Here is a 26,749-nt window from a genome sequence, read left to right on the forward strand (position 1 = left end):
ATGGATAAACAAAAGGTGGCATACACATACAGTGGAATAATATTCAGCCATAAACATGAGGGAAACTCTGACGGCTGCTACAATACAGATGAACTGTGAAAATATCATAGTAAGTGAAATAAACCAAACATGAAAGGACAAATATTGTATGGTTTTACTTACATGGGGTACCTAAAATAAGCAAATTTGTGGAAACAGAAAGTAGAGTAGAGGTAACTAGGGGCTGGGGGTAGGGGTTATAGGGAGTTAGTGTTCAATGGGAACAGAGTTTCTGTTTGGGATGATGAAGAAGTCCTGAGAATGGACAGTGGTGTTGGTGGCACGACATTCGGAATATAGTTAATGCCACTAAATTTTACACTTAACAGTGGTTAAAATGGTAAATTCTATGTTATGCATAAAAATTGCTTAATGCAGCAGTTGGATCAAAAGGCGGGTTATGGGGCTCTTGAATCTGGGTATGGGCCAGGGTAGGTGCCAGGGGTGAGGTCTTGGGCCCTGGTGATGCTCCAGACAGGCCCTGATAGCCTCCACTTGAGAGGTTAAAAGTAACAGGATTAGAGCCATCTCATGGATTAGGGGGAAAATAAAAGGAAAAAAAAAATCAATTCAATCCCATCCAACACAGAAGAAACATTCTTTTTTTAATATGAGTCAAACATCAGTTCTTATAGGAGGTTTCCTGTCACCTACTCAACCTACCCCACCCCATAACTCATGACCATGTGTAGAGACCATGTGTAGAGCTGTGGGGGCTATGATTACCTGACTCACACTAGTGCGTCAGACTTGATTTCAAAACCCCTCCATCCTCTCCCCAGCTGTTGTGATGAGCACCAGGTGATGTATGGAAATGTTGAATCCCTATATTGCACACCTGAAACTAATGTAACACTGTATGTTAACTAACTGGAATTTAAATAAAACACATATACAAAAAGAAAATTATAGCAGACAAAGCTACAGTAATCAAGACAGTAAGACACCAAATGAGGATAGACATGTAGATCAATGGGGTATAACCGAAAGTCTAGAAACAAATCCTCACACTTATGATGAATTGATTTTCAACAAGAATGCCTGTACAATTTAATGGAGAAAGGCATTTTCTAAATAAATGGTACTGGATAACTGGGAAAAAAAATAAAATAGCTAAAACTTTCCCAAATTTCTTGAAAACATACATTTTCAGATCTAGGAAGCTTCGAAAATCCCAAACAGTGTAAGCTGAAAGAAAACCATGCTCAGATACATCATACTCAAACTTCTGAAAACCAAAGATGAAGAAGAAGTCTTGAATGCATCTATAGAAAAATGACGTCATCAATCGTGGAAAAACTTGGTCTATGGCACATGTCACATATTTACAAGCTTGCAGGAGTTAGGTCTGTTACAGATTGGTTGAGTTGATCAGGGTGGAGCTGTAAGGACATGGAGAGTGTGCATTCTGTCTAAAGCTTGTAAAAAGTTTGCAGTGTCTTGACCCATGAAACACAGAATTCCAGAAGGCAGAATTCAAATTACAGGACACCAGCTTGTATCCTACAACTCCAGACTCCCGTGGCAAGATTAAAGGTCAGGAACGCCCAGCCTGGGTCATGGCGTAAACTTGAAAAATATGCATAGACCCAATTTTTAAAATAAATCTTAAGAGTTGGAGTAAGACAGGTTTCCTGACATAAATCAAGCCCCTGTATCAGGTTCCTGGAAACTCAAGGGCCCTCATCTGGGCAAGATGAAGAGACAGAGCAAGAACCAAGTTCATGACTGAGATCCTGCATGATTTTCTGGGTGTTCAAATACAATTCACGAACGTGGACATATACAAGATTGCTACATTCATCCATTCATCCAATCAATAAATATAAAGTGAGTGAAGACTAGTTACTCAGCTTCAAGGTGACAAATACATAAAGACTGAATAAAGCCAATAGTAGTAAATTCCATGAGAAAATACTCACGGTGGTGGATAGAGAAAACCTGTGGGCCAGTTGTGTATTCAGATGTGCTACTTCCTCTAAGGTGGTCTAGGAGGGTCTTTCAAAGAAGGTGATGGTTGAACTGAGATTTGAAAGGCAATAAGGTGCCAGGTGCAGCTGACCTCCAGGAAGAGCTAGTATAAAGGCCAGACAGAGGTTAGGAGCCTAGAGGAACAGACAAGTATCTGATGTGGCCAAAGCTTAGAGAGCGAAGGAGAAAGTGCGTAGGATAGGCTGAGGCCAGGTGGTTGATGGCAACCAGACCATGTGGAGTTGAAGTTTCACAGGTCCCAGAGAGCAGACTCCTACCTGTAGAGCTGAGGATGGGGGACAGAGTTGTGGAAGATTCTGGAGAGAATGTAGAAGTCACTGGAGCTGAGAAAAAAGAACATGGGAAAAATTATTAAGTCTCATCCTGAATGAACGTGGGACAGAAGCTGTTCATTAGAATTTGGGCTTCTGTTTGGACTCAGAGCAAGACCCTGGGTGAGTAGGGGACTCCTCTGAGTCTTTGGCTGGACACTTAGGGAGGGAGCATTGGCAGCTTCTCTCCAGAACAATGTGCTTTGAGGAATAAGGGTTCAGTGGGCATTGAAATTTGAGTCTTGAATACTCACTGCTGGTGGTAGGGGTCCAGTACTGATGGTTATAACCTGCAGAAAGGAGTAAAGGACTGTTATAATGGGTTAAGAGTTAAGGAAGGGGTAGATGGTAGACCTAGAGATGAAATTCATTAACAAACTTGCTGAGATTTATAAATGAACGATAATGGCTACATTTTATTCAGCGCCCTTTTGTGCCTTGTCCTTTGCAAATAATGATGAACATCATCACCGTTACTATTGCCAAAGGAAAAATACAATAGTAAGAGCTGTCCCTATCTATTGGGAATGTACTATGCACCAGAAATAATGCTAAACAACACAAGACAAGGAAATGGGGCAGATTTACAAACAGGTGTGTTCCAAACCTTATCCACGTCCTCTCAATTCACAAAGATAACTTCATCCTTGCTCTCTTAGCTTCTCTCCCTTCACAAAATTTTATGATAATATGACTTTATCTTTCTAGCTTAGTTTCTGGGTTTTTTGTGTGTGTGTGTGTGTGTGTGTGTGATGTAGAAGTGACAAAATTGTGGCAGGCTGAGAGAGTGGTCTGTGGAAGTGAACAAAATGGAGGAGAGGGAATGTACATGTGGTTTGGAATATTAGAGAAACTTTGGAAATGGGCTAGGATAATGAACATGAGAAGAGAAATGGAGGTCAGATGGATGGTATGAAAATTGGAGTCTGAAAGGAATTGGGGAAAAGAGAATTTTTCATGAGTGTTTCTCTGAGTCATGGTCATCTCCTTGGATGCTCTGTGAGGGGTGGGAGTAAAGACTGGACCCAGGGGAGCCCCGTGATTTACTTGAGTTATTCCTGAACGCTCTCATTTGGCTATCAGGACAATCTTGCGTGGTATGTATGTTTATTCCATTCTGAAAATGGGATATTAAAGCCTAGAGAAGTTTTACAGCTTGTTCAGCATCACATAAAACAGAGATCTATCACTCACCAACCCTCAAACTATTAACCATTGCTTTAAGGAAATCTCCAAGTTGATACAGAGGGGAAATAACTAATCAAGGATCAGGCTAGATTGTTAGGCTAGAGGTCATTCATGCCCCTTCCTATCCTGAGATTTGAGGCTTTCTATATCTGGGTGGTCTGTGGTGTTGCCTTGTGGTTAGGACCTTGGGATTTAGATTCAGTTCTGGGTTTGTTTGAGTCTTGACTCCGTCATGCATGATGGCTGGATTATCTCGAGCAAATGACTTCCTGTCTGAACGCATGATGGCTTTCTCTGTAAAAATGACTATAAAAACTCACAGGGTTTTGGGTAAGATTAATATGAGATAATACAAATGAAGACTTTATCACAGTTCCTGACACATCGGAATGTTTTGATAGGAATTAGCCACGATTACAGTTACTATTCTCAGTGTTAGCATTGCTTTTAGGGGCATTGTTGTCAACGGTGTTATGTGCATAGTTATTACTCATGGAGTATGTGTTAGTGTGATGTTATCTCATCAAGTCTGTGTAGCTCTGACTGGCCTGTGGGAACTTAGAACATTGGTTATCATGAAGGAGAGAATGACATGGGGTGAGGGCTGGCATGGTCACCCACTACCCATTCAGAAACCTTAGCCACAGAGTTCTGTATCACCCACTTCTTTCCCTAGAGTCTGCATGCTCCAGTTAGGCTCCGATGGGAAGCAGTGGAAATAAGGAGGAAGAAAGATGTCATCCAGGAGGTGAAAAGGAAAAGGAAATCAGCCTCTCATGGTGTGTTAAGCACTCAAAAATGAGTCCCCAAGGAAATGCTAGGTTTGCATCAGAACTATAAATTTGTATACAATGATTTCTCAAACTCAGCATTATTGACAATATGGTCTAGATAATTCTTCATGGTGGAGGGCTGCATTGTGTATTGTGGGATGTTTAGCAGCACCCCTGGCCTCTACCCACTAGATGTCACCAGTAACACTCCAACTATGACATGCCAATATCAATATCTCCAGACATTGTCAATGTCTCCTGGGGAGCAGAATCATCCCGGTTGAGAACTACTGGCATAAAGAAGCATGGGACTGGAGACCCCAACTGCAGCACAGACACTCACCATTGATGTAGAGACTGTCTCTGTCCAGGGTGTAGGTGCCCAGCCAGGTGACACCGTGGGTCAGCTGATTCAGTTCCTGGTATAGTTCTACTCTGTTTAGCCTGCGGCCCATGGGGTCAGGATGGTAGGTGCAGATGGCATCCACTCCAGTTGCTGCTCCGCCCTTCTCAGTCCTAGGGTGTTGGGACATGGGAATAGGGGCATCCTGAGATGTGGGAGAGTTATATACCTTGTTCAACTCTTGTCTTCAGCTTGCTGCCCCCGGCCCCAGCCCCAGACTCAGCCTCGGTTTGATGACATTTTTCTTACTGGGTCTTGTCTAGTTCCTCATGTGCATTCTTTTCTGGGACCTTTTCATCTAGGATGAGCCAAACATGTAGAGCCAAACATGTGGAAGCATCCTGGATCTTCCCCTGTCCTTGGTCCCCCCCATCCAAGCAACATCCAGGTCCAGCTCAACATCTCACTGGTTTTCCCACCTCCTGTCCCATCCTCATATCAAATTTTCCCATCCCCATATCTACCAGTGCACTACTTAAAATAAATGACATCACATCAAGGCTCTGCTTACAACTTCATGGTTCCCCATAGATCTGAGGGATAGCCACCCCTTGAAATACCTTTGCCAAAGTTTCTTCTGGCTAATGTTCATTCAGCCCAGGCATCACCTTCTCTAGAGTGTCTCCACTCAATGTCCACAATGAGCTAAAATTTCATCCTATGGGCTCCTATCACCTCCGTGTAGTGCTTTATCATTGTATTAATCCTGTTCCCATTATGGTTTTAAGTCCATATGGCTGCTATCCTCTCTATACTGAGGGAAAGGCCCAAGACTGATTCTCTCGGTGCCCTTAGCACCTGTCACAGAGGATAGCCTGAGGTACTTCATTTCATGTCTGCCTAATGAGTCAGTCCTGCCCTTTCTGGCTAGTGAGCATGAATGCTCCATGGCTCTGCTTATCCAAGTAATTTAAGACCTTTATTTGACAGTTATTTCTTTCAGGAAGCCCTCTCTGATACACTCAGCCAGAAGGCATGCCGTCCATCTGAATTCCTGGAAGGCCCCAGTCATTTATGATTTTTTTAGTTGCTATGTTCAGGTCCTCACCTTTAGGTGAACTTGCCTGTGGCAGTGCAAGCCTTCATGTTGTAAGGGAAGGAAGTCTCACCTGAGCAAGGTCAGTCTGCAACCAGAGTACAGTGGGCCAATACTGGTGTTCTTAAATAAGGGACCAAGCTGGGGAGGAAGGAGAGAGAGGTGAGCAGGAGGGGCTGAGGTGAGTGGGTGGGGCAAGGACAAGGCAGGCCAGGGAAGGCATTGTCAGGCTCTTACCAGGCTCTTCAGGGCCCTCTCAGTGGAATTGAACTTCATGGAGCCTGGGTGCCTCATGTCTGGGGTGCAGAGCAGGTTGGTGATGGTGAAGTTGAGGGTGAATGGCACCAGGGCGGGACCCACACCTGCAGCTGGAGGGAGAGAGAGAGGAGAGACCCATCACGGTCTTAGGCCTGAGCTGTCTATTCGGGGGAAGGGACTAGTACTGTCTCTCTGTCCATAGTATCCAGTAGGTAAATCCTGAGATATCCCATCTGGGATCTCCTCCCTCCTCAGCCGGCCAAGGGAGGAGAGTGGACCTCCATTTAGCTGTGTCATGTCACCTCAAAAGGAAACCTCAATCTTCTCATCCCAGAGTGTCCAAAGGCTGACCTGTCATTGACATTTTAGTAGGAAGAGGAGGGACCAAGACCTTTTGTGCTCAGATCTGGGGCTACAAATACTTGAGCAGTCAACAAATCCAAACAGTAGTAATTTCCATGAAAGAAATGATCATAGAGATAGAATAGAGATTAGGTCCCATCTATGTGTGGGATATGGAGAAATGCTACTTTGTAGGAGGAGGTCTGAGCAAGAGCCAGCTGACCTGAATCTGAAGGACAAAGAGAAACCAGGAACAGAGCTGAGTTCCCATTATAGTGAGAGCAAAGGCCCTGAGGATGGAAGGATGTTTGGTCCCTGGAAGAACAGAAATGAGGCTGGTATGGCCAGAGATGAGGGAGCAAGGGAGATAGTGGGACAGGCTGGGGCTGGGTGGGCAGCACGGTCCAGATCATGCAGGATTCACCAACCAGAACAGGAGTTGAAGTTCCATGGGACTTAGAGGTTAGACTCCTACCTGTAGAGTTGGGGGTGGGAGGCAGAGATGCAGGGAGTCCTGGAGAGAATGTAGAAGTCAGCGGAGCTGAAGGAATGAAAGAATACAACATGAATATAAATTGTTGGTCCCAATCATGAAGCAGTGAGAGGACAGGGCTGTTGACAGGAGCTCGTATCTCTAATGGGTCGTCTGGAGCTGCTTTGGGGCTGAGAACCTGGCGGGGGGGGTGGGTACATTCCCCCCCACCCCCACCCCGGGGAGCAGGCGTAAGGAGGAAGTGTCCCAGGGATGCAGGGACATCTGGGTCCTTGTGACTTACTGCTGGTGGTGGGGATCCAGTACTGATAGTTATAACCTGCAGAGAGAGCCAGAGAGGAAGAGTAAGCTGATGGGAGGAGGCTCAGAAAAGGATGAGGGGTATGACTTGAAACACACAACGCAAACCTTCTCAAGTGCTTCCTCTGAGACTCATCAACTCTTTAGGGGTTAACTGCCTTGTACTCTGGTGCTCACAGTTGTGTCGTCCTCATGATCCTCAACCACAAAGACAATAATGATCAAAATACCCCTCATCTTATGGGGGTTCACTAGGTGCCTGGGACAATATCAACCTCACCAAATGAGTACTAGCCACAACAATTTTATGAGAGTGTTTCCAGCTTTATTTGTGTTTTCTTCACCAATTAAATAGAACTCTTTCCTCGGTCTCTGAGTTTTTCCCACTACCCTACTCTTCAGAGACAGCGTGATCTTTGACATAGTTCCTGGACTTCTGTAATGTTGAACTGAGATCATGAGGGTGAGAGAGTGAGACAGGCAGACAGAGGTGGGAGTCAACCAGAGAGTATAAAGTTGGAGAGTAAGAGGGAATTGAGGAAAAGAGGGTTTGAATAAGTATGGTTCTGGATCATGGACTGGGTCTTCTCTGATGTTCTGTAGGGAATGGAAGTAAAACTTAGACCTAGTTTATATTTGGTGGTCTGACTGGGTTTCTTGAAATGAAACTCTTCTTTAAGACTGGACCTAGTGGAGAGAGCCCTGTGGTTTACTTAGATTATTCAGGTTTTATATCATTTGACCTTTACAATAATCTTAAATGACGTTTTTAAAAATTCCATTCTAAAAATAGACAATGAAGCCTAGAGAGGTTGCATGGCTTGCCCAGGGACACAGGATGAGCAAAAAACCAGGACCAGGGCTTAAAGAAAGACCTGTAAACCACCCAAACCCACAATGTGAGCTACAGCTTTAAGTAATTCTTAAGGACTATTGAAATATAATACAGGTTTTAATCCAGATAGAAAGACAATGTCAAAGTCAATACAGTGGAGACATAATTAATTGAGCATTGGTTTAAACTGTTGTATTAGGGGCTCCTTGATATGCCTTCCCATCCTGATATTTGAGGCTTGTTCTAGCTGAGTTTGTCTGCAGTGTAGCCTAGTAGTTAGGGGGCCTTTTGGGGGCCTTAGAGCTAATTTAGGGTTTGAGTTGTGATGCTACCACTTATATTAGCTGTCTGATCTTGGGAAAGTAGATTTCCCTCCTTGAGCCTTGCTTGTTCCTCTGTAAAATATACATAATATGTCACAGAGTGTTGGACAGGATTTGTAAAACATAATACACACAATGTTCTGGATCACAAGCATCCCTCAATAAACACTAGCCTTTAGTATAGGTGTGACTGTGGGTTTTGTTGCTAAGGGCATTGTTGAGGAGGGATTTATTGCTAAAAAACATTGCTAACAGCTTTGTTGTTTGATTCTCAGGTGGGATGTAGTCTGGCTGGCCCCTGGAGGATGAGCAAAAGGTCACAGACTATCATAACAAAGAGAAAGAAGCAGATCAGTCACAACCTTGGGAACTCATTTCCTGTTGGGGAGGAGTGAATGCCAACAGCCACTGTGGGCTTGTTTTATACTCTTCCTTCCCTGATAGCTTCATGCTCCAGTTGGGTTTCTGTGAAAGGTCACTGCAATGAAGAAGACGATGCAGGGAGCCTTTATTTCCAGACTTTGGAAGTTGTTCTGTGAGCATTAGGTGTTGTATGAAAGTGTTGAATCACTCACTATACTGTACACCTGAAACTAACAGAACACTGTTATCCAACTGGAATTAAAACAAAAACCTAAATAAAATAAAAATAAATAATAGTAGGACTTAGAGACAAATTAACTGACCATGGAATATTCACACTGCTGATATTTGAGAGACTCCATTTGTGCAACCAGAGGAATGTAGTGAAGACAAACTTATCAGCATTCACGAGGAGAGTAACAAAAAAGGTGAGGATAGCCAAAAGAAGTGACATCAGCAAACAAAACTTCACATTAATGAAATTTTCAGAGATAGTTTACCATATTGAAAGCACATAGGGTAAAATGCTAGAATCTGATTGAAACTTAGAAAGCAATAGGACAATTCACCCTGGCATAGCAAAAGTCATGGCTGTATTGTAAACAATGTGATAAGAAGGTTCCTAAGAGTTTCCTCCCCCAAACCCCTTTCATTCTCAAAGTTTCTAATATTTAAAATGACAGTGTACAAAAATAAATATTACTTTTACTAGAGAGAAAGAAAGAAAGAAAGGAAGGAAGGAAGGAAGGAAGGAAGGAAGAAGGAGAAGAAGAAAGAAGAAAGAAGAAAGAAGAAAGAAAGAAGAAAGGGAGGGGAGGCAGGCAGCCAGGCTGCTCTGTAGGTATTCTGTTGGAACAGAATTTCCCTATGGAAATCTGGGTTGGCCCAGAACTATGAACACAGGTATTGAGAAATTGCACTGCAAGGAAACCCCATCTGGGGCTCAGGAGGAGACCCCAACAGCAATGGAGGTACTCACCATTGACACAGAGACTGTCCCTGTCCAGGGTGTAAGGGCCCAGCTGAGTGACACCATGGGTCTGCTGGCTTAGCTCCCAGGATAGCCCCTCTCTGTCCAGACTGAAGCCTGTGGGATCTGGGCGGTAGGTGCAGACCGCGTCCATTCTGGTGCTTGTTCCATCCTTTTCAGCCCTGGGGAAGGAAGGACATGGGAATAGGGATGTGCAGAGACACTTGGGAGCTGGCCAATCCTGACGACTCCTTCCTTCAATCGTACCCCTTGGTGTTTATGTTAGTAGTCTTCTCAGGGTTTCACCTGCTGTCTCAAACACATCTTTTTCTGTCTGATATGGGGGATCCAGACCATCCCACCTTAAGTGTTCTCCAGGGCTACTCTGCACCTAATTTTCTTCTTTTGCTCCCCAATCTTTTTATTAATTGGTTCATGCTCATTGTTTCAACTACCAGCGCCCAGTACAGTCCCTGTCCATTCAAGAAGGTAAGTACAGATGGCATCCCCTCCAGTAGCTGAGTCCTGCTTGGGCTGTAAGATTGGGGGTGTGGAGCTCCTGGGAGGAAATGAGAATCCTGAGCCCAGGCAGCATGTGGAAGGGAACAGCAAAGGACTGAAGACCTTGGAGGAGGTGAGTGAGTCACCCCTGTGGCTGGTTGTGACATTGTGCAACAACCATCATGGAGCTTGAAGGGAAGACTTTGTTTCATGTTGGTGAATCCCAAGGTTGAAGTCAACTCCATGGGAGCACCTTTGGAGCAGGTAACCAAGTTTGGAGAAAAACAGAGAAAATGAATTAAGAGGTGATAAGGGCCAATGTGGTTCAAAAATACTTTTGTCCTGAATTTCAGCTGAACCTATAGTGATTCACCCAGAGCAGGGGCTTTACAGGAAGAAAGATCCCCTCCCTCCCCTGCCTGGGAATTCTTGCTATTATCCACACTATTCAAAGCATGGTTCTCAAAATGAGGCCCAGGGACTCCTGGTAGTCATAAACTCTTACAGAGAGTCCACCAAGTAAGATTATTTTCATTATTTTAACTTTTGTTCTCTTAGGAGTATACTGTGAAATGTTTTCCAGAGGCCACAACATGAAATACTGTAAAAGATTAAATGCAGAAGCAGATATCCTACTGTCTTCTCCTAAACCAGACATTAAAAATATCTGCAAAAATGTAAACAATGGCTCTCTTCTTGTTATGCCTTTTTTGAGGGGAGGGAAATATTGCCATTGTTCATAAAAATTATATTGTTTGTGTTAACATGTAATAGATTTATTACTTTTAATAAATTAATGAACACATATTTATAATATGTTTTAATTTCTAATTCAATAAATAGGGGCAGATATAACCCTCAAGTCCAAAGGCTCACTGGAGTTCTGAGGACTTTTAAGGATGCAAGTACATGGTGAGCCCAGTGACCTTGAGCGCTATTGTATCATGGTTAAAAGGAGGGACTCAAAAACTAGAACCTTTGGGTTCAAATCCTAGCTCCTCTCAAGGAACTTGACTACTCTGAGCCTAGTGTTCTCTTCTACAATGTGGGATAATAATCATGTTGTTGTAAAGATGAAATGAATGAAAACACGTACATCACTTAGATTTTTGGGTGGCCTATCATATGGTCAATATTACCTTACTGATTCTCCCCACCTCATGGGGAGATGGGGGCAGGTGGGTGGAGCTCATTTAGGACGGTTTTGGTCTACAACACTCCAGGAACCTCTTCTCGTGAAGCCATGTGAGTAGAGGACCCACCTCTCTGGCAGGATGACCTGCATTGGCTGGATGCAGGACCCCAAAGAGAAGTCATAGAGTCGTGAAATGTAAGGAAAGGGTTCTGAGCCCACTGACCTCAGACGACACCAAATGGGCATAGCAGAGAGGAGAAAACAGGCCACTTCTGTAGAGTTCAGGTCTATTTGTGAGTTTTTAAATTGCAATATATCCTGCCAGTATTCAGCATTTGGTTTGTTTTCCCCTTTGGTTCTGTGTAACATCCTCTGGGAAGGTCCCTATCTCTTTTCAAGGAATATACTGCAGGACTGCAGTGTCCAGAGTTTGTCCCCAATAGGATAGATATGAGCTGGGGCAGGGAGAGTGTCAGGGATTCTGGGGACACAATTGGCAAAGATACTACACTGGCTAATACTATGAGATCCCATCGAGTGTTCACAATGGGCCAGGCATTGCAATTAGTGATTAATAACCCCATTAGTAAGGTACTAGTGTTATCACTACTTTGTAGATAATGTTATTAAAGAACAGAGAGGTTATGTAACTTGTCCAAGATCACAGAGCTTGCAAATGGGAGAGCAAGTGTTCAAACCCAGACACTTTGGGTCCACTATGATATGCTGCCTCTTGGCAAAGACCCAAGGCTGTGGTTGACTGGGATGTGGGACACCAAGAAGGGAGTGAATTGGGGTTCTGTAGGTGCTTTGGAAGAAGCCTTACCTGAGCAAGGTCAGACTGCAGCCAGCATAGAGTGAACCAATGCTGCTGTTTTTGAACAGAGTCCCGAGCTGAGAACAAATGAGAGGGTGATGAGCTGGAGGGGTCAAGACTTTGGGGTGTGGCAGGCTTGGGACAAGGTGAGCATTGGCAGGGGGCTCTCACCAGGTGCTGCAGGTTTCTCTCAGTGGCACTGAATATCTCAGAGCTCGAGTTTTCCATGTCCTCTGTGTAGTGCAGGTTGGTGATGGTGAAGTTGACAGTAAAAGGCATCAAGAAAGGAACTGCAGCTGTGGTAGTAGGAAGAGTAAATGAGCCCAGTCCTGGGTCAGGCCTGGGCTGGGGGTGGGAGGGAAGGCTCCAAGGACACACCTTAACTCCAGCGCCAAGCTGGGGTTCGGCCTAGACTGGCCTGCTCTTCAAGACCCTCCCACGTAGGGTGACCAACCATCTCAGTTTTCCCAGGACTGTGTGAGTTCCTGGAATGCAGATGTCCAGTTGGAAAATTGAGACAGTCTTGGGAAAACTGGGATGAGTTAGTCACCCTACTCCTACTTTCCCTTGGCTCTTACCATTTCAGCACATAGTAGCACCTGCATCTCTTCATCTTGGAGAAATGAACAGGCCCAGGGAGCACCCCACTAGCGATGATTGATGGGAGTTGGTGGATAGATACCCCAGCTCCCTTACTGCCCCCTGCAGAGAGGATGACTCCAAAGTTCATGTTCTACGCATTCTCCCAGGGTCCCTTCCAGCCTCCAGAACTGATAAATTTCTATTGTTCAAGGCACCCAGTATTTGGTACTTCATCACTGCTGCCCTAACGAACTAGTATATCGCCTGACTGAGCAATTCTTTCTCTAGGTATGTACCCCAAAGAATAGGAAACAGGGACTCAAACAGATACATGTACACCCACATTCATAGTAGCATTATCCACAGTAGCCAAAGGGTGGAAACAGCCTGAGTGTCCATCAACAGATGAGCAGACAGATAAAATGTGGCCCATCCATACAATGGAATGTCAGTCACCCATAAACAGGAATGAATTTCTGATACACACTATGACATGTAGACATTGCACTCAGTGAAATAAGCCACACACACACACACACACACACACACACATACACTATGTGATTCCACATACATGAGATATCTAAAATAGGCAAATTGAAGACAGAAGTGGATTAGAATTACCAGGGGCTGAGCCGAGTGGGGAAGGAAAGCTAATGTCTAATGGGTACACAGATCCTGTTTGAAGTGATAAAAAGTTTTGGAGAAAGATAGGATAATATTTCTACAACGCTGTGAATGTAATTAATGCCACTGAATTGTACATTTAGAATGGCTAATTTTATAGTATATATACATTTTTACTACAGTAAAAAAAAGTCATTCTTACTTGTTTCCGAAGCCACACTCAGAGAGGTCAAGGTGGACATCCCAGGTGAGGTCTCAGGGACAAAGGGACTTCCTGCTGATGTATTGAAGGTGGTTGTGGTCTCTACTATGATGGGGCCTGAACCTGTAGCAGCTAAATTGGTGGTCTCAAGAGTTGTGGTTTTCAGGACAGTTGTTGTATTCAGTCCTTTTCTGTGACTGGTTTTAGGTGGTGTTGGTGTCTCTGATGCTATCAAGGTCAGAGTGTTCCCCATCACAGTCTTGGACAATTCAGGGAGTCCAACTGAGGTCACAGGTGGTGAGGGTTCTGTGCTCCAGGAAGTTAAGGTGTAAGGCTCACCAGTGGTTGCAGGGGTACTGACAGGCCCAAGATCACCAGCAGTCGAAGTTGGGATACCTGTGCTGGCATCTGATGCAGGGCTGGTGGCCAGTAAGCCTGTGGTCACCAATAAAACGGGGGAAAGAGTTGAACTTGAAATCGTTGTGATGTCTGTGCCAAGATGGGTGGAGAGTGAGGCTGTTTCCGCAGGAACACCAAGTGAGATAGTTGGACCTAGATCAACTCTGCTGGTCTCAGTCGCAGGTGTGGTGAAGGATGTTATTTTTGCTGGACTGAGGGAAACAGTCTGAGCTGGAAGAGCTTCACTAATCTCCAACTCAGGTTGGATGGATGGTGAGGCTGCGGTCTCTGGTAAATGAGGAAAAGCAGTTGAACCAGGAAAATTGGCGCTTGTCTTTGCATTGGACTGGGGGACCAATAAGGCTGTGGTTGCTGGTTCACCAGGAGAAAGAGTTAGACTTGGAATAGTCATATTGGCATCTGTCTCAGAACTAGGGACCTGGGAGGTCATCATGTCGGGTACACCAGGGGAGATAGTCGGAGTTGGAACAGCTGAACTGGCTTCTGCCCCAAGACTGGTGCCTACTGAGTGTTTGGTGTCTGGTTCACTTTTGGAAAAAACTGGAGGTGTTGTGGGGACAGTTGGGCTGGTCTCTGCAGAAGGGATGACCAATGAGACTGCTATATCTGGCTTATGTGGGGAATCAGTCTGAGTTGGAATAGCTGAACTGGCTTCTGCCCCACAGCTGGTGGTCATTGAGGGTGTGGTATATGATTCACTATGGAAAACACTGGGAGTTGTTTGGGGAACTGTTGGGCTGGTCTCTGCAGGATGGGTGACCAAAAAGACTGGTGTATCTAGCTCCCCAGGGGAATCAGTCTGAGTTGGAACAGCTGAACGGGCTTCTATCCCAGAATGGGTGACCCATGAAGCTGTGGTCTCCAGTTGACCTGGAGAAACAGTGAGAGTTGTAAGAGTTGAACTGGTCTCTGCTCCAGAACTTGTGACCGGTGAGATTTCCACCCCTGATACACCAGGGGAGACAGTCACAGTTGGAATGGCTGAAATTGTCTGTGCCCCAGAACTGGTAGCTTTTGAATGTATGGTATCTGATTCACTATGGGAAAAACTGGGGGTTGCCTTGGGAATAGTGGGGCTGGTCTCTGCAGGATGGGTGACCAATGAGACTGCTGTATCTGGCTCCCCAGGGGAAATAGGCAGAGCTGAAACAGCTGAACTGGCTTCTTTCTCAGAATGGGTGACCCATGAGGCTGTGGTCTCCAGTTGACCTGGAGAAACAGTGAGAGTTGTAAGAATTGTACTGGCTTCTGCCCCAGAACTGGTGACCACTGAGGTCACCAGCTCTGGCACAGTAGAGGAGACAGTTGGAGCTGGAATGTCTGAACGGGTCTGTACCCCAGAATGAGTGACCATTGTGGCTGTGGTCACTGACTCACCAAGAGAAAGAGTCAGAGTTGGACTAGCCATACTGTCATCTTTCTCAGAACTGGTGACCAGTGAGATTTCCACCCCTGATACACCAGGGGAGACAGTCGCAGTTGGAATGGCTGAAATTGTCTGTGCCCCAGAACTGGTAGCTATTGAATGTGTGGTATCTGATTCACTATGGGAAAAACTGGGGGTTGCCTTGGGAATAGTGGGGCTGGTCTCTGCAGGATGGGTGACCAATGAGAGTGCTGTATCTGGCTCCCCAGGGGAAATAGGCAGAGCTGAAACAGCTGAACTGGCTTCTTTCTCAGAATGGGTGACCCATGAGGCTGTGGTCTCCAGTTGACCTGGAGAAACAGTGAGAGTTGTAAGAATTGTACTGGCTTCTGCCCCAGAACTGGTGACCATTGAGGTCACCAGCTCTGGCACAGTAGAGGAGACGGTTGGAGCTGGAATGTCTGAACGGGTCTGTACCCCAGAACGAGTGACCATTGTGGCTGTGGTCACTGACTCACCAAGAGAAAGAGTCAGAGTTGGACTAGCCATACTGTCATCTTTCTCAGAACTGGTGACCAGTGAGATTTCCACCCCTGATACACCAGGGGAGACAGTCGCAGTTGGAATGGCTGAAACTGTCTGTGCCCCAGAACTGGTAGCTATTGAATGTGTGGTATCTGATTCACTATGGGAAAATCTGGGGGTTGCCTTGGGAATAGTGGGGCTAGTCTCTGCAGGATGGGTGACCAATGAGACTGCTGTATCTGGCTCCCCAGGGGAAATAGGCAGAGCTGAAACAGCTGAACTGGCTTCTTTCTCAGAATGGGTGACCCATGAGGCTGTGGTCTCCAGTTCATGCAGTGAATCAGTCAGAGTTGTAAAAGTTGGATTGGTTTCTGCCTCAGAACTGGTAACCAGTAAGGTCACCAATCCTGGCACACCAGGTAAGGTAGTTGTAGCTGAAGGTGAACTGCTTTCTGCCCCTGGAGTGGTGACTGTTGAGAGTGAGATATCGGATTCACTATAGGAGAAATTTGGAGTTATTCTAGAAACAGGTGTGCTGGTCTTTGCGGAATGGGTGACCCATAAGGTTGTTGTTTCTGAATCATGCGAGGAATCAGTAAGAGTTAGAAAAGTTGCACTGGTCTCTGCCCCAGAACTAGTGACCACTGAGGTCCCCACCCCTAATATACCAGGGGAGACAGTCGGAGTTGGGATGGAAGAACTGGTCTGTGCTCCATAATGATTAACCCATGAGACTGTGTTTGCTGGTTCACCAGGAGAAAGAGTCAGAGGTGAAATAACCATACTGGCATCTGTCTCAGAACTAGTGGCCTGTGAAGTCACCATATCTGGTACACCAGGGGAGATGGGTGTAGTTGGAACAGCTGAACTGGCTTCTGTCTCAAGGCTGGCGGCTGTTGAGGGTGTGCTGTCTGATTCACTACGGGAAACATTGGGCGTTGTCCAGGGAACTGTTGGGCTGGTCTCTGCAGGACGGGTAACCAAGGAGACTGTTGTATCTGATTCACGCAGGGATTCAGTCAGAGTCAAAGAGGTTGTACTGGCATCTGTCTCAGAACTAGTGGCCTGTGAGGTCATCATAGCTGGTACACCAGGTGAGACAGTGATTGTTGGAGTGGCTGAACTGGCTTCTGCCCCAGGAGTGGTGGCCATTGAGAGTGTGGTGTCTAATTCACTTTGGGCAAAATTTGGAGTTATTCTGGAAACAGGTGTGCTGTTCTCTGTGGAATGAGCCCATGAGGCTGTTGTATTTGGCTCACCAGGGGAAACAGTCAAAGTTCCAACAGTGGAAATGGCTTCTGTTCCAGCATGAGTGACCCGTGAGGCTGTTGTCTCTGGTTCATGTGGGGAATCAGTCAGAGTTGTAAATGCTCTACTGGCCTCTGCCCCAGAATTGGTGACTGGTGAGATTTTCACCCCTATTACACCAGGGGAGACAGTTGGAGTTGGAATGGATGAACTGCTCTGTGCCCCAGGATGGGTGACCCATGAGGCAGAGGTCTCGGGTGCATCTTGGGAATCAGTCAGAGTTGAAAGGACCATACTTGTCTCTGCCGCAGGACTAGTTACCAGGGCGGTCACCATTTCTGGTACACCAGGGAAGACAGTCAGAGTTGGAACAGCTGAACTGACTTCTTCCCCAGAACCGGTAGCTATTGGGGGTGTGCTATCTGAGTCACTGTGGGAAACATTCAGGGTTTCCCTGGAAATAGTTGAACTGGTTTCTGCAGGATAAGTGACCCATGAGATTGTGGTCTCTGGCTCACTAAAAGAAACAGTCAGAGTTGGAATAGCTGGACTGTTCTTTGCCCCAGAACTAGGGACTAGTGAGGGTATCGTTTCTGACTCTCTCCTGAAAACAGATGAGGCTGTCCTGGGAAGTTCTGTGCTGGTCTCTGCTCCAGGTCTGGTGGCCAATGAGGCTGTCATCTCTAGAACATCAGGGGAAACATCTGGGGTTGTAATGGTCATTCCTCTTGTGCTTGTGCTGGCTGTTTTACCTGATGTCCTGAGGAGAGTCAGCATTCTGGAAGTGGGAGTAGAGACTGTAGTGGTCAAAGTTGCTGTAGAAGTGGTCTTCAGAGCTGTGATTTCTGCTTTTTCTGTCCACTCTGTTGGTGGTCCTGTGAATTGGGGGATGGACACACAGTTTGGACAAAATGATCACTGCTTACCGGACTGGCAATAGCTTATTTTTTCTCCACATGAGGAAAGGGAGAGAGAGAAATGTCTCTGCCTGAGATATGCCTGCAATGCTTCTGGAATGGGAAAAGGAATTGTCATTGACATTCCGGCACCTTCCCCTTCTCATCTTGTGCCGTAACTCCGTGAATTCTTAACCACTCCCTGTTCCCAAATGTTGTCTGTACGCTCCAGCCCCTAAGCCTTTGTTCAAGCTGTTTTCTCTGTCTGCCTTGTCCATCTTTCATCAGATTCCTTACATTCTGCCCTTCTTCAAACCCCAACTCAAATCAACTTTTACAAATCCATGTCAGAATTCATCTTTCCCTTCTCCATATTTCCTTATCCTACTGTCTGAATCTGCACCACAGGGGCGCCTGGGTGGCTCAGTCGTTAAGCGTCTGCCTTCGGCTCAGATCATGATCCCAGGGTCCTGGGATCAAGTCCCACATCAGGCTCCTTGCTCAGCGAGGAGCCTGCTTCTCTCTCTCTTTCTGCTGCTCCCCCTGCTTGTGCTCTCTCTCTCTCTGACATATAAATAAATAAAAATCTTAAAAAAAAATGAATCTGCAGCATAGCACTCCTCACAGTCTGCTTGGTAATAGCTATTAATAGCCAGAAGACTGCTTGGTGTATAGTAGGTGCCCACAAATATTTGTTGAGTAAGTGAGTGAGTGAATGAATGAATGGATACGTAGATGGATGTATGCAGAGACAGGTCTCCTCTGGATTGAGAGAGAGTACGTGTCACTGTGCTTAAGAGCTTGGGCTCTGGGGGCGCCTGGGTGGCTCAGTTGGTTAAGCGACTGCCTTCAGCTCAGGTCATGATCACAGGGTCCTGGGATCGGGCCCCATGTTGGGCTCCCTGCTCTGCAGGGAGCCTGCCATTCCCCCTTCTTGTCTCTCTGTCTCTCTTTCTGTCAAATAAATAAACAAAATCTTAAAAAACAAAAACAAAAAAAGAGCTTGGGTTCTGGAAGAAGGTATTCCTGAACTTAGATTCTGGCTCTTCCACTAACTGGATGTGTTACCAAATCTTGCTAGATTTCCATATTTTCATCTGTGAAGTAGGTGTAAGTACGGTGGCCATCTCAGAATGCTGATAAAAATGCACCCAGCCCGGTGCCTCCTGGCTCACAATACTACCACTGCTACTCCTACTACTACCTGCTGTTACTACCATTACTACTGTTACTGCTACTACCACCTTTTAGCATTGTTACTACTACTGTTACTACCTACCATTACTGCTGTTACTGCTATTACCACCTACTGGCATTGTTACTACTACTGTTACTACTGCTACTTTTACCTACTATTCCTGGAGTTATTCCTACTGTTTCTACTACTACTACTTTTGGTATTTCCACTACAAAATAAGTGTTTGCTGAGTCGGATTTGCCAGGAACCACACTAGACCAGTCCCGAAGGTGACCCGGATTCAGACTCTGAAGACAAGGTAAGTCACATTGGCTGAGACAGCAGCTACTGACTGGGGCCTCAAAAAATGGTAAATAAAACACATTACCCTGTAAAATATATATTAAAAAAATAGTCCCCAGGAGGGAGGGAGAACCACCAGGAGGCTTCTCTATAAAGACCACAAAGCCTACATCAAAAACTAATGATGTGTTGTATGGTGACTAACATAACATAATAAAATTAAATTAAATTTAAAAAAAAAGACCACAAAGCCCACTGGTACTTGATTCAGGGATAAAATAAAGGGGATTTAGACTCTGATGGGGAAGCGATATCCTTCTTTTGCTAAGATTATCCAAAACCCCCACATTTCTGAGAGTGCACATACCGAAATGCTTTATATGTATTTGGCAAAGATGATGAGGAGGGGGCAAAGAAGGAGGAAGAACATTTGTAAGCACCTACCATGCTTTATCTCTTTGATCCTCACCAGAACATTGAATGTACATCATATTATTCTTGTGGTTTCACAAAAGAGAAAGACAGAAACTCAGAGATCATCATCTAACAAGGTCACACAGCTACTGACTGCTAGTGTGGAAATCATAGGTTTGGCCGAATACTAAACCAAGGCTCTCCAGCACTGTAGTATATCAGTCCCTCACTGAATTTCAGGATTTTGTGGGGGTCAGGATGAAAAGAGAAGGATGTCAGGGGAAAATATCCATCTGGAGAGAAGGTTAAACAAAAGTTTCTTAGTTCAGGTTCTCAACCCAGGGTGATTTTACTCCCAGCAGATACTTGGCAATGTCGGGAGACATTTTTGTTCATCGCCAACTGTGTGTATGTGTAGGGTGCTACTGGAATCTAGTGAGTAGAGGCCAAGGATGATATTAAATATCCTACAGTGCACAGGACGGCCCACAAGTAATTACTTGCCTGATAGAGCCAAAGTTGAGAAACCCTGCTGTGTGTTGAAAGGAGTCAATGAATACTCTTAGCTATTCCTCATAAGCTTTGCCATCTAAATACTGGCGGCCACCTGAAACCCAGTGATTCATTTCCTGGTGCACTGATATAGCCAATCCTGTCAATGCCCTACTTATATCCCATATAGTGACCCAAGTGGGGTCCTGATGCAGCCTCTGTGACTCCACACCTAAGGGCTTTCACTTAGCCTGTGGCGGGGGCAGGGGATAGGTTGGAAGTGTTGAGGGTTATTACCCCAGGATCAAACATCCTACAGCCAATGATAGAAGAGAATTGGACAACAAATGCCCCCATCTACTTAATTCCTCAGATAGGACAACACTGAGGTGTTCTTTTTTTTAATTTTTAAAAAGTATTTTATTTATTTATTTGAGAGAGAGAGCGTGCACAGAGGGAGAGTTAGAGGGAGAAGCAGACTCCCCGCTGAGCGGAGAGTCCAACGTGAGGCTTGATCCCAGGACCCTGAGATCATGACCCTGAGCTGAAGGCAGATGCTTAACCAACTGAGCCACCCAGGTGCCCAAAACTGAGGTGTTCTATGCTGTCTGCCAGAGCTTCCCAGTGGGACTGACACTGTTGCTCACAGCTGGGGCTTGCTCGTGAATGCAATTTGCATTGACTTCCTTTCCTTGTCTTCTCCAGTGCTTCCTGGGACCATCCCCCCACCTGAGACAAACCATTTGCCCCATATCCTCAACAGAATGAGACTTATTACCTGATTGTGGGGTAGGGGCAAGTCTGTCTAAAGCCTGCATCTTGCAGAAAGCCTCCAAAATGTATAATAGTCTGGGCTCCAAAAATCTTGGGAATAAATTAGTGGGTATGGGGAACTTTACCTTTTAACCACACAGTGAGGAGAACCCCTTGCTATATACACCTGCACCTCTTAAACTCTCATGCAGAACAATCACACTGAGAAATGTTAGCAGGTGCCTTTTAGAGAGAAAGATTATTGCAGTTAAGTAATTGTATAAAACTCTAGGTTGAATAAAGCTAAACAAATTTCTTTACAGTAGGACTTCTCAGAATCTTTAATATGCTTATGCATGTTATGATTCTTTAGGAAGGAACAACATGTTTGCCGAACTTCTTTTTTTTTTGCCTCAAAATTCTTTGTCCTTTTGTTAAAGGGTATCCAAACATTACCAAGCCTTAGGAGGTTTCCTGAATGTTGTTTTCTGCCCGTGTCTCCAGTATCATTTCCTACCACCCTATCCTTCTACCTCATACTTTAGCAAAGGCGAATTATTTGTATCTCCCAAATATTTCCAGTTTTACCCTTGTCTGTGCCTTTGCATGTGGCTGTTTGTTCTCTCTATCCAGAATATCTTCATCAACTCCCTTTGTCTTTCTGGTAAATCCCTAGTCATCTTTTCAAACCCAATTCAAATATTATCTTCCTCATTAAGCCTTCCTTCTATGGTTCAAATACATCTTCATTGCATATGTTTAAAGTTGCATCATAGTTATTCTGTTCCTTTTTTGCTTCCCTGCTGGTCTGAGAGCTTCATGGATACAGTGCCCAAGTATTTTCATCTGCGCATCCTCCGCTTATAGCAGTCTCTAACACAGAGAAAGAGATTAATAAGCATTTTCAGAGTTAAGTTAAACTGGGTCATATTTGTGGAAATGACATATCTAACCTTGAACTAAACTCACTATGCATGTTATGAGGAAAAGAAAAGTGGTAATGTCTGCCTGGTAACCATTAGACAAAGATCCAGCTAAGACAGGGAAGTCCATGGCCACCCCACATTATTCTTCCTCTAAAGAAACAAACATTTCATCTCTCTGGAGGAGGAAATAAGACCTCAAGTGAGATCACTGGGAAGTAAGCAAAGTTGAACCTACCTCTAGGACTAGCAGATGATGTGGGTGCCACAGGGACATGGACTGGTTCTGTGGCTCCTCCATGGGCTGCTTCATTGGGTATCTCTGTGATGTGCTCCATGATGCCATCAGTCCCTGAAGGTGAGGGTGGAGAAGAAGCCTGGGTTAATTCATCTCACCCAGAAGGAGAGCACTGTCTAAATGGGTCCACTTAATTGACTATACAACTCAATGGACTTGAGCCAGGGCTATGTGCCACCAATGGCCACCCCTATCCATTGACCCACTCATCCACCTGTAGATCTGTCCATCTTTCCTTCCATCCATCCCTATATCTACCCATCCATCCTTCCTTCTTTCCTCCTTTCTCTACATCCATCCTCCCTTCTACACATTTACCCTCTCTTCTTTCATTTATCTGTTTTTCCATTCTTCCTTTTAACCCTCCAACCATCCAACCACTCTTCTACCTTCTTACCATCTCACTCATCACTTGCTTACTGAACACCCATGACTCAACTACTGAGCCACATTTTAAGACATGGGTCAATACCTATCAATGTGTTTAATTTTATTGTGAATTGAGAGGTAACCAAGTCATCTTCCTATAGATAATGGCTAGCAAAGCAGGTGCTAAGGTAGTTAGAGGACTTCTTTGTACTTGTCTCTGAAACGAAAGTTGGGGGCAAGTTCAACTTTTCAGAGGAATGGAATCCCCAAGAGTTTCCCTCCCTCATCTATGGATCTCTTGGAGGTGGTGTGCCTCCTCCTAGGCCCCCAGTCCTTCCCACATCCCATAGGTACTTTGTTCCATCATTTTACTTTGCTCACCTTTTTCTTTCACTTTTCCCTTGCTTTTGACTGTGTCCTCAACATAAAAACACACTCAATTCAAAGAGGGATATCTCCCCTGTATCTATGTGTAATTAGGCTGTTGTTCTAGTTCTTTGCAACTTACTCACACTCCCTTCATTAGAGTCTCTGAGGGCCCACATTTGTCAAAGGACTCACCCCACTTCAATGTGACTATTAGTAGCATTTGACAGAACTGACCATTTTTCTTCCTAAAACTCTCCCCTCCTATGGCTTCTGCAATGCCAGAATCTCTTGTTTTTTCTCCTCCCTCTCTGACCAATTAGCCTAATAACTAAGAGCATAGATTCCTAGTGCCACATACTCTGAATTCTTACCACTTATTAGCTTTATGAACTTGAGTAAATTACTCAACCCTCTGTTCTCAGTTTACTAATCTGTAAAATGGGCTTATCATCATCCTTTCTTCAAATTGTGTTTCAATAAGGATTAAATAAATTAATAGAACAACGCTTGACAGGGAATAAGTGCCCTAGAAAAAGTCTGTTGTCATTAGCATTATCATCAGCATAATCATAGTAATGTTAAAACATCTATCATGGTACTGGAATCATCTACTTACTTATTTATCTTAGTTTCCCCAATGCCTAGTCTAATGCCTAGAACTGAGGATAGACCAACAAATGTTTGCTAAAAGAATTTCTGTGCAGTAATAAACTCCTAAACTCCTTTATGCCTCTCAGGAAAAGAGTCATTTCCTATGAGTCACTAATAATTGGAGTATAGGACCTTACTTGTCAACTGTGTTGATTGTGGAGGAAGTTGAGAAGAACTTGTCACTGTTCCCAAGTGAATATGCTCTGTCATTCTGGTATCCACAATGGTTGATAAAGATGTCCTGACTGGCTCAGTCCATGTCTCCAAAGTACTGACCACACCCAAGGGTCCTTCAGCAGTGCTCCTCTCCGCCCCAGTGTTGGTGCCCACCATACGTTGGGTAACCAGTGAGGAAGTAATTCCATGGGGGGCTGGACTGGTTGAAGAGTAAGCAGGAGTGAAGGTCAAAGAGGGGAATGGTATTGAAGCTGATGAAGGTAGACTCTCTGCAATGGTGGACATAGCATCTCCAGGGCCTCGTTCTGTTCTCAGAAATGAACTGGCTGAGAAGGTGGCTGAGCTGTCACCTGGAACTCCAGATGTAACTGTAGACAGAGAAGGCACCAATGTGTCAATTGAAATGGTCTCAGCTGAAGACAGCATTACTGTACTCAGGTAAGGAGTACTTTCTGATACAGACACGGAAACCTTGGATTCTGGGAAGGAGGTTACACCAGCAGGCCCTGCAAAAGAAAAAGGGATAAGAGTGAGAGAGAGATTTCCACTGAAATTTCAGCACACTGCCAGGACAAAGGCTGGTATGAAACTCATATTTTCACAGAAGAGGTGATATCAGTCTTGGAATATTTCAAAACATGAGTGGACAGAGAAGATAAAGGTGGGTTTGTGGGAGTAGCTGAACTAGAGTCCAGGGATATGAATGTTTCCTGAAGTCTAGAAGAGAGATGCGAAAGTGGCCCTGTCTCAATGTTCTAGGGTCAAAGAAGACAGATATTGGAGTGAAAATAGTGGTCTCCTCAATGGAACAGGAAGTATCCATTGGTTAAGAGGCCCTGCATGGACCACAGTGAATGGGGACAGAGGAAGGTGCTTCATATTTACAAAGGCTATTCTGCACATTACTTACAAGTATATATGTGAAAAAATATTCATACTCTATTTATCTGCAGTAACATCAAACGTGGCCAGTGTTTCACTGTGGAGGTAAGATGATTTTGGGTTACAAGACTAAAACTGAAAAAACTGAACTTTACAGGGACAGAAATGAGAATTGAGGTCACAGGAATGGGAAAGGAAGTTTACTAACAGATACTATGAAGGAATCTAAGGAAAGTAAGTTTGTGGAAGGGATCACTGCCAGAAAAACGAAGAGCAGAATTAGATCGGAGGAGCAAGATGGCAGAGGAGTAGGAGACCTAAATTTCATCTGGTCCCAGGAATTCAGCTAGATAAGGATCAAACCATTCTGAACACCTACAAACTCAACAGGAGATCAAAGAAAAGAATAGCAGCAACTCTCTGAACAGAAAAGCGACCACTTTCTGGAAGGTAGGACATGCGGAGAAGTGAATCCGAAGCGCTATTCGGGAGGATAGACGGCGGGGGAGGGGGCCTCCATTGGCCGCTTCTGGCAAGTGATAGAGCCACAGAGCACAAAATTGGAACTTTTAGAAGTCGGCTTCTCTGAGGGATGTCGCTCCAGTGCCTAAGCAGGGGGTGGAACCCTCGCGGGACGGTGCGGTCTCAGGACCCTCAGGATCACAGAAAGACCAGGGGTGCCTGAGTGTGGCAGAGCTCCCAGGTATCGGATTGGGGAAGCTGGCTGCAGAGACGGAGCCGAGGCGCGGGCTCTCAGCTCGGGGTGGCCATAAACTGTGATCCGCGGCACAGTCGGGCCACTGCTCCTCCAGCAGGGACCCAACACGCGGCAGATCCGGGGAGACTCCCCTTCCTCCCCCAGGAGGAGCGACACGGGAGTGAACCGCAGGGATCTGCTGGGTTTGGAGACTCCACACGGGGTTGGGTGCCAGAGATAGAAATGCTCGGTCACAGGGGGCGGAGCAAGATGGCGGAGGAGTAGGAGACCTAGATTTCGTCTGGTCTCAGGAATTCAGCTGGATAGGGATCAAACCATTCTGAACACCTACGAACTCAACAGGAGATCAAAGAGGAGAGTAGCAACAACTATCTGAACAGAGAAGCGACCACTTACTGGAAGGTAGGACGTGCGGAGAAGTGAATCCGAGGCGATATTCGGGAGGATAGACGGCGGGGGAGGGGCCTCCGCCGGCCTTCTGGCAAGTGCTAGAGCCGCGGAGCACAAAATCGGACCTTTTAGAAGTCGGCTCCGCTGAGGGACGTCGCTCAAGTGGCTAAGCGGGGGTAGAACCCTCGTGGGACAGTGGGGTCTCAGGACCCTTGGGGTCACAGAAAGACCGGGGGAGCCTGAGTGCGCCAGAGCTCCCAGGTATCGGAGCGGGGAAGCCGGGTGCAGAGACGGAGCCGAGGTGCGGGCTCTCAGCTTGGGGTTGCCATAAACTGTGATCTGCGGCCCAGTCGGGCCACTGCTCCTCCAGCAGGGACCCAACAAGTGGCAGATCCGGGGAGACTCTCCTTCCTTCCCGGGAGGAGCGGCGCGGGAACGCACCGCAGGGATCTGCTGGGTTTGGGGACTCCACACGGGGTCGGGTGCCACAGATACAAACGCTCGGTCACAGGCCGGGTGAGCACGGAGTGCTGCCGGAGACCAGGGACAAGGGAGTGACTGCTTTTCTCTGGGGGCGCACTGAGGAGCAGGGCCCCGAGTTCTCAGCTCCTCCGGGCGGAGATTGGGAGGCCACCATTTTGCCCTGGTCCTCCAAGGCTGTACGGAGAGCTTGCAGGGAACAAAAGCTCGTGAGATCAAACCCGAGCAGCTTGCTTAGCCCGGACCGACAAGGGCGGGGCAATTCAGCCTCTGGCAAAGACATTTGGAAACCACAGCAACAGGCCCCTCCCCCCAGAAGATCAGCACGAACAGCCAGCAAGCCAAGACCAAGTTTACCAATCAAGGAGAATGGGAGAACTCCAGCGCTAGGGGAATACTGCACATAGA

The 26,749-nt window shown here is 45.8% G+C and overlaps 1 protein-coding gene across 1 annotated transcript in view; it reads right to left on the bottom strand.

Annotated features, from left to right (window-relative positions):
• The window catches only part of MUC16 (mucin 16, cell surface associated), a 101,120-nt gene that overhangs the window by 44,632 nt on the left and 29,739 nt on the right, over positions 1-26,749 (bottom strand). The window contains exons 5-17 of the mRNA XM_035726177.1: positions 23,832-24,377; positions 22,246-22,359; positions 13,491-17,924; positions 12,251-12,375; positions 12,089-12,156; positions 9,636-9,808; positions 7,119-7,154; positions 6,818-6,883; positions 5,980-6,110; positions 5,816-5,883; positions 4,647-4,819; positions 2,597-2,632; positions 2,289-2,354 (exon numbers count right to left, since the gene is read on the bottom strand). Of these exons, the coding sequence (XP_035582070.1) occupies positions 2,289-2,354; positions 2,597-2,632; positions 4,647-4,819; positions 5,816-5,883; positions 5,980-6,110; positions 6,818-6,883; positions 7,119-7,154; positions 9,636-9,808; positions 12,089-12,156; positions 12,251-12,375; positions 13,491-17,924; positions 22,246-22,359; positions 23,832-24,377 (6,036 nt within the window). The remainder of the gene's footprint in view (positions 1-2,288; positions 2,355-2,596; positions 2,633-4,646; positions 4,820-5,815; positions 5,884-5,979; positions 6,111-6,817; positions 6,884-7,118; positions 7,155-9,635; positions 9,809-12,088; positions 12,157-12,250; positions 12,376-13,490; positions 17,925-22,245; positions 22,360-23,831; positions 24,378-26,749) is intronic.

This window comes from Zalophus californianus, chromosome 1, assembly GCF_009762305.2.
Source record: "Zalophus californianus isolate mZalCal1 chromosome 1, mZalCal1.pri.v2, whole genome shotgun sequence".
NCBI lineage: Eukaryota > Metazoa > Chordata > Mammalia > Carnivora > Otariidae > Zalophus > Zalophus californianus.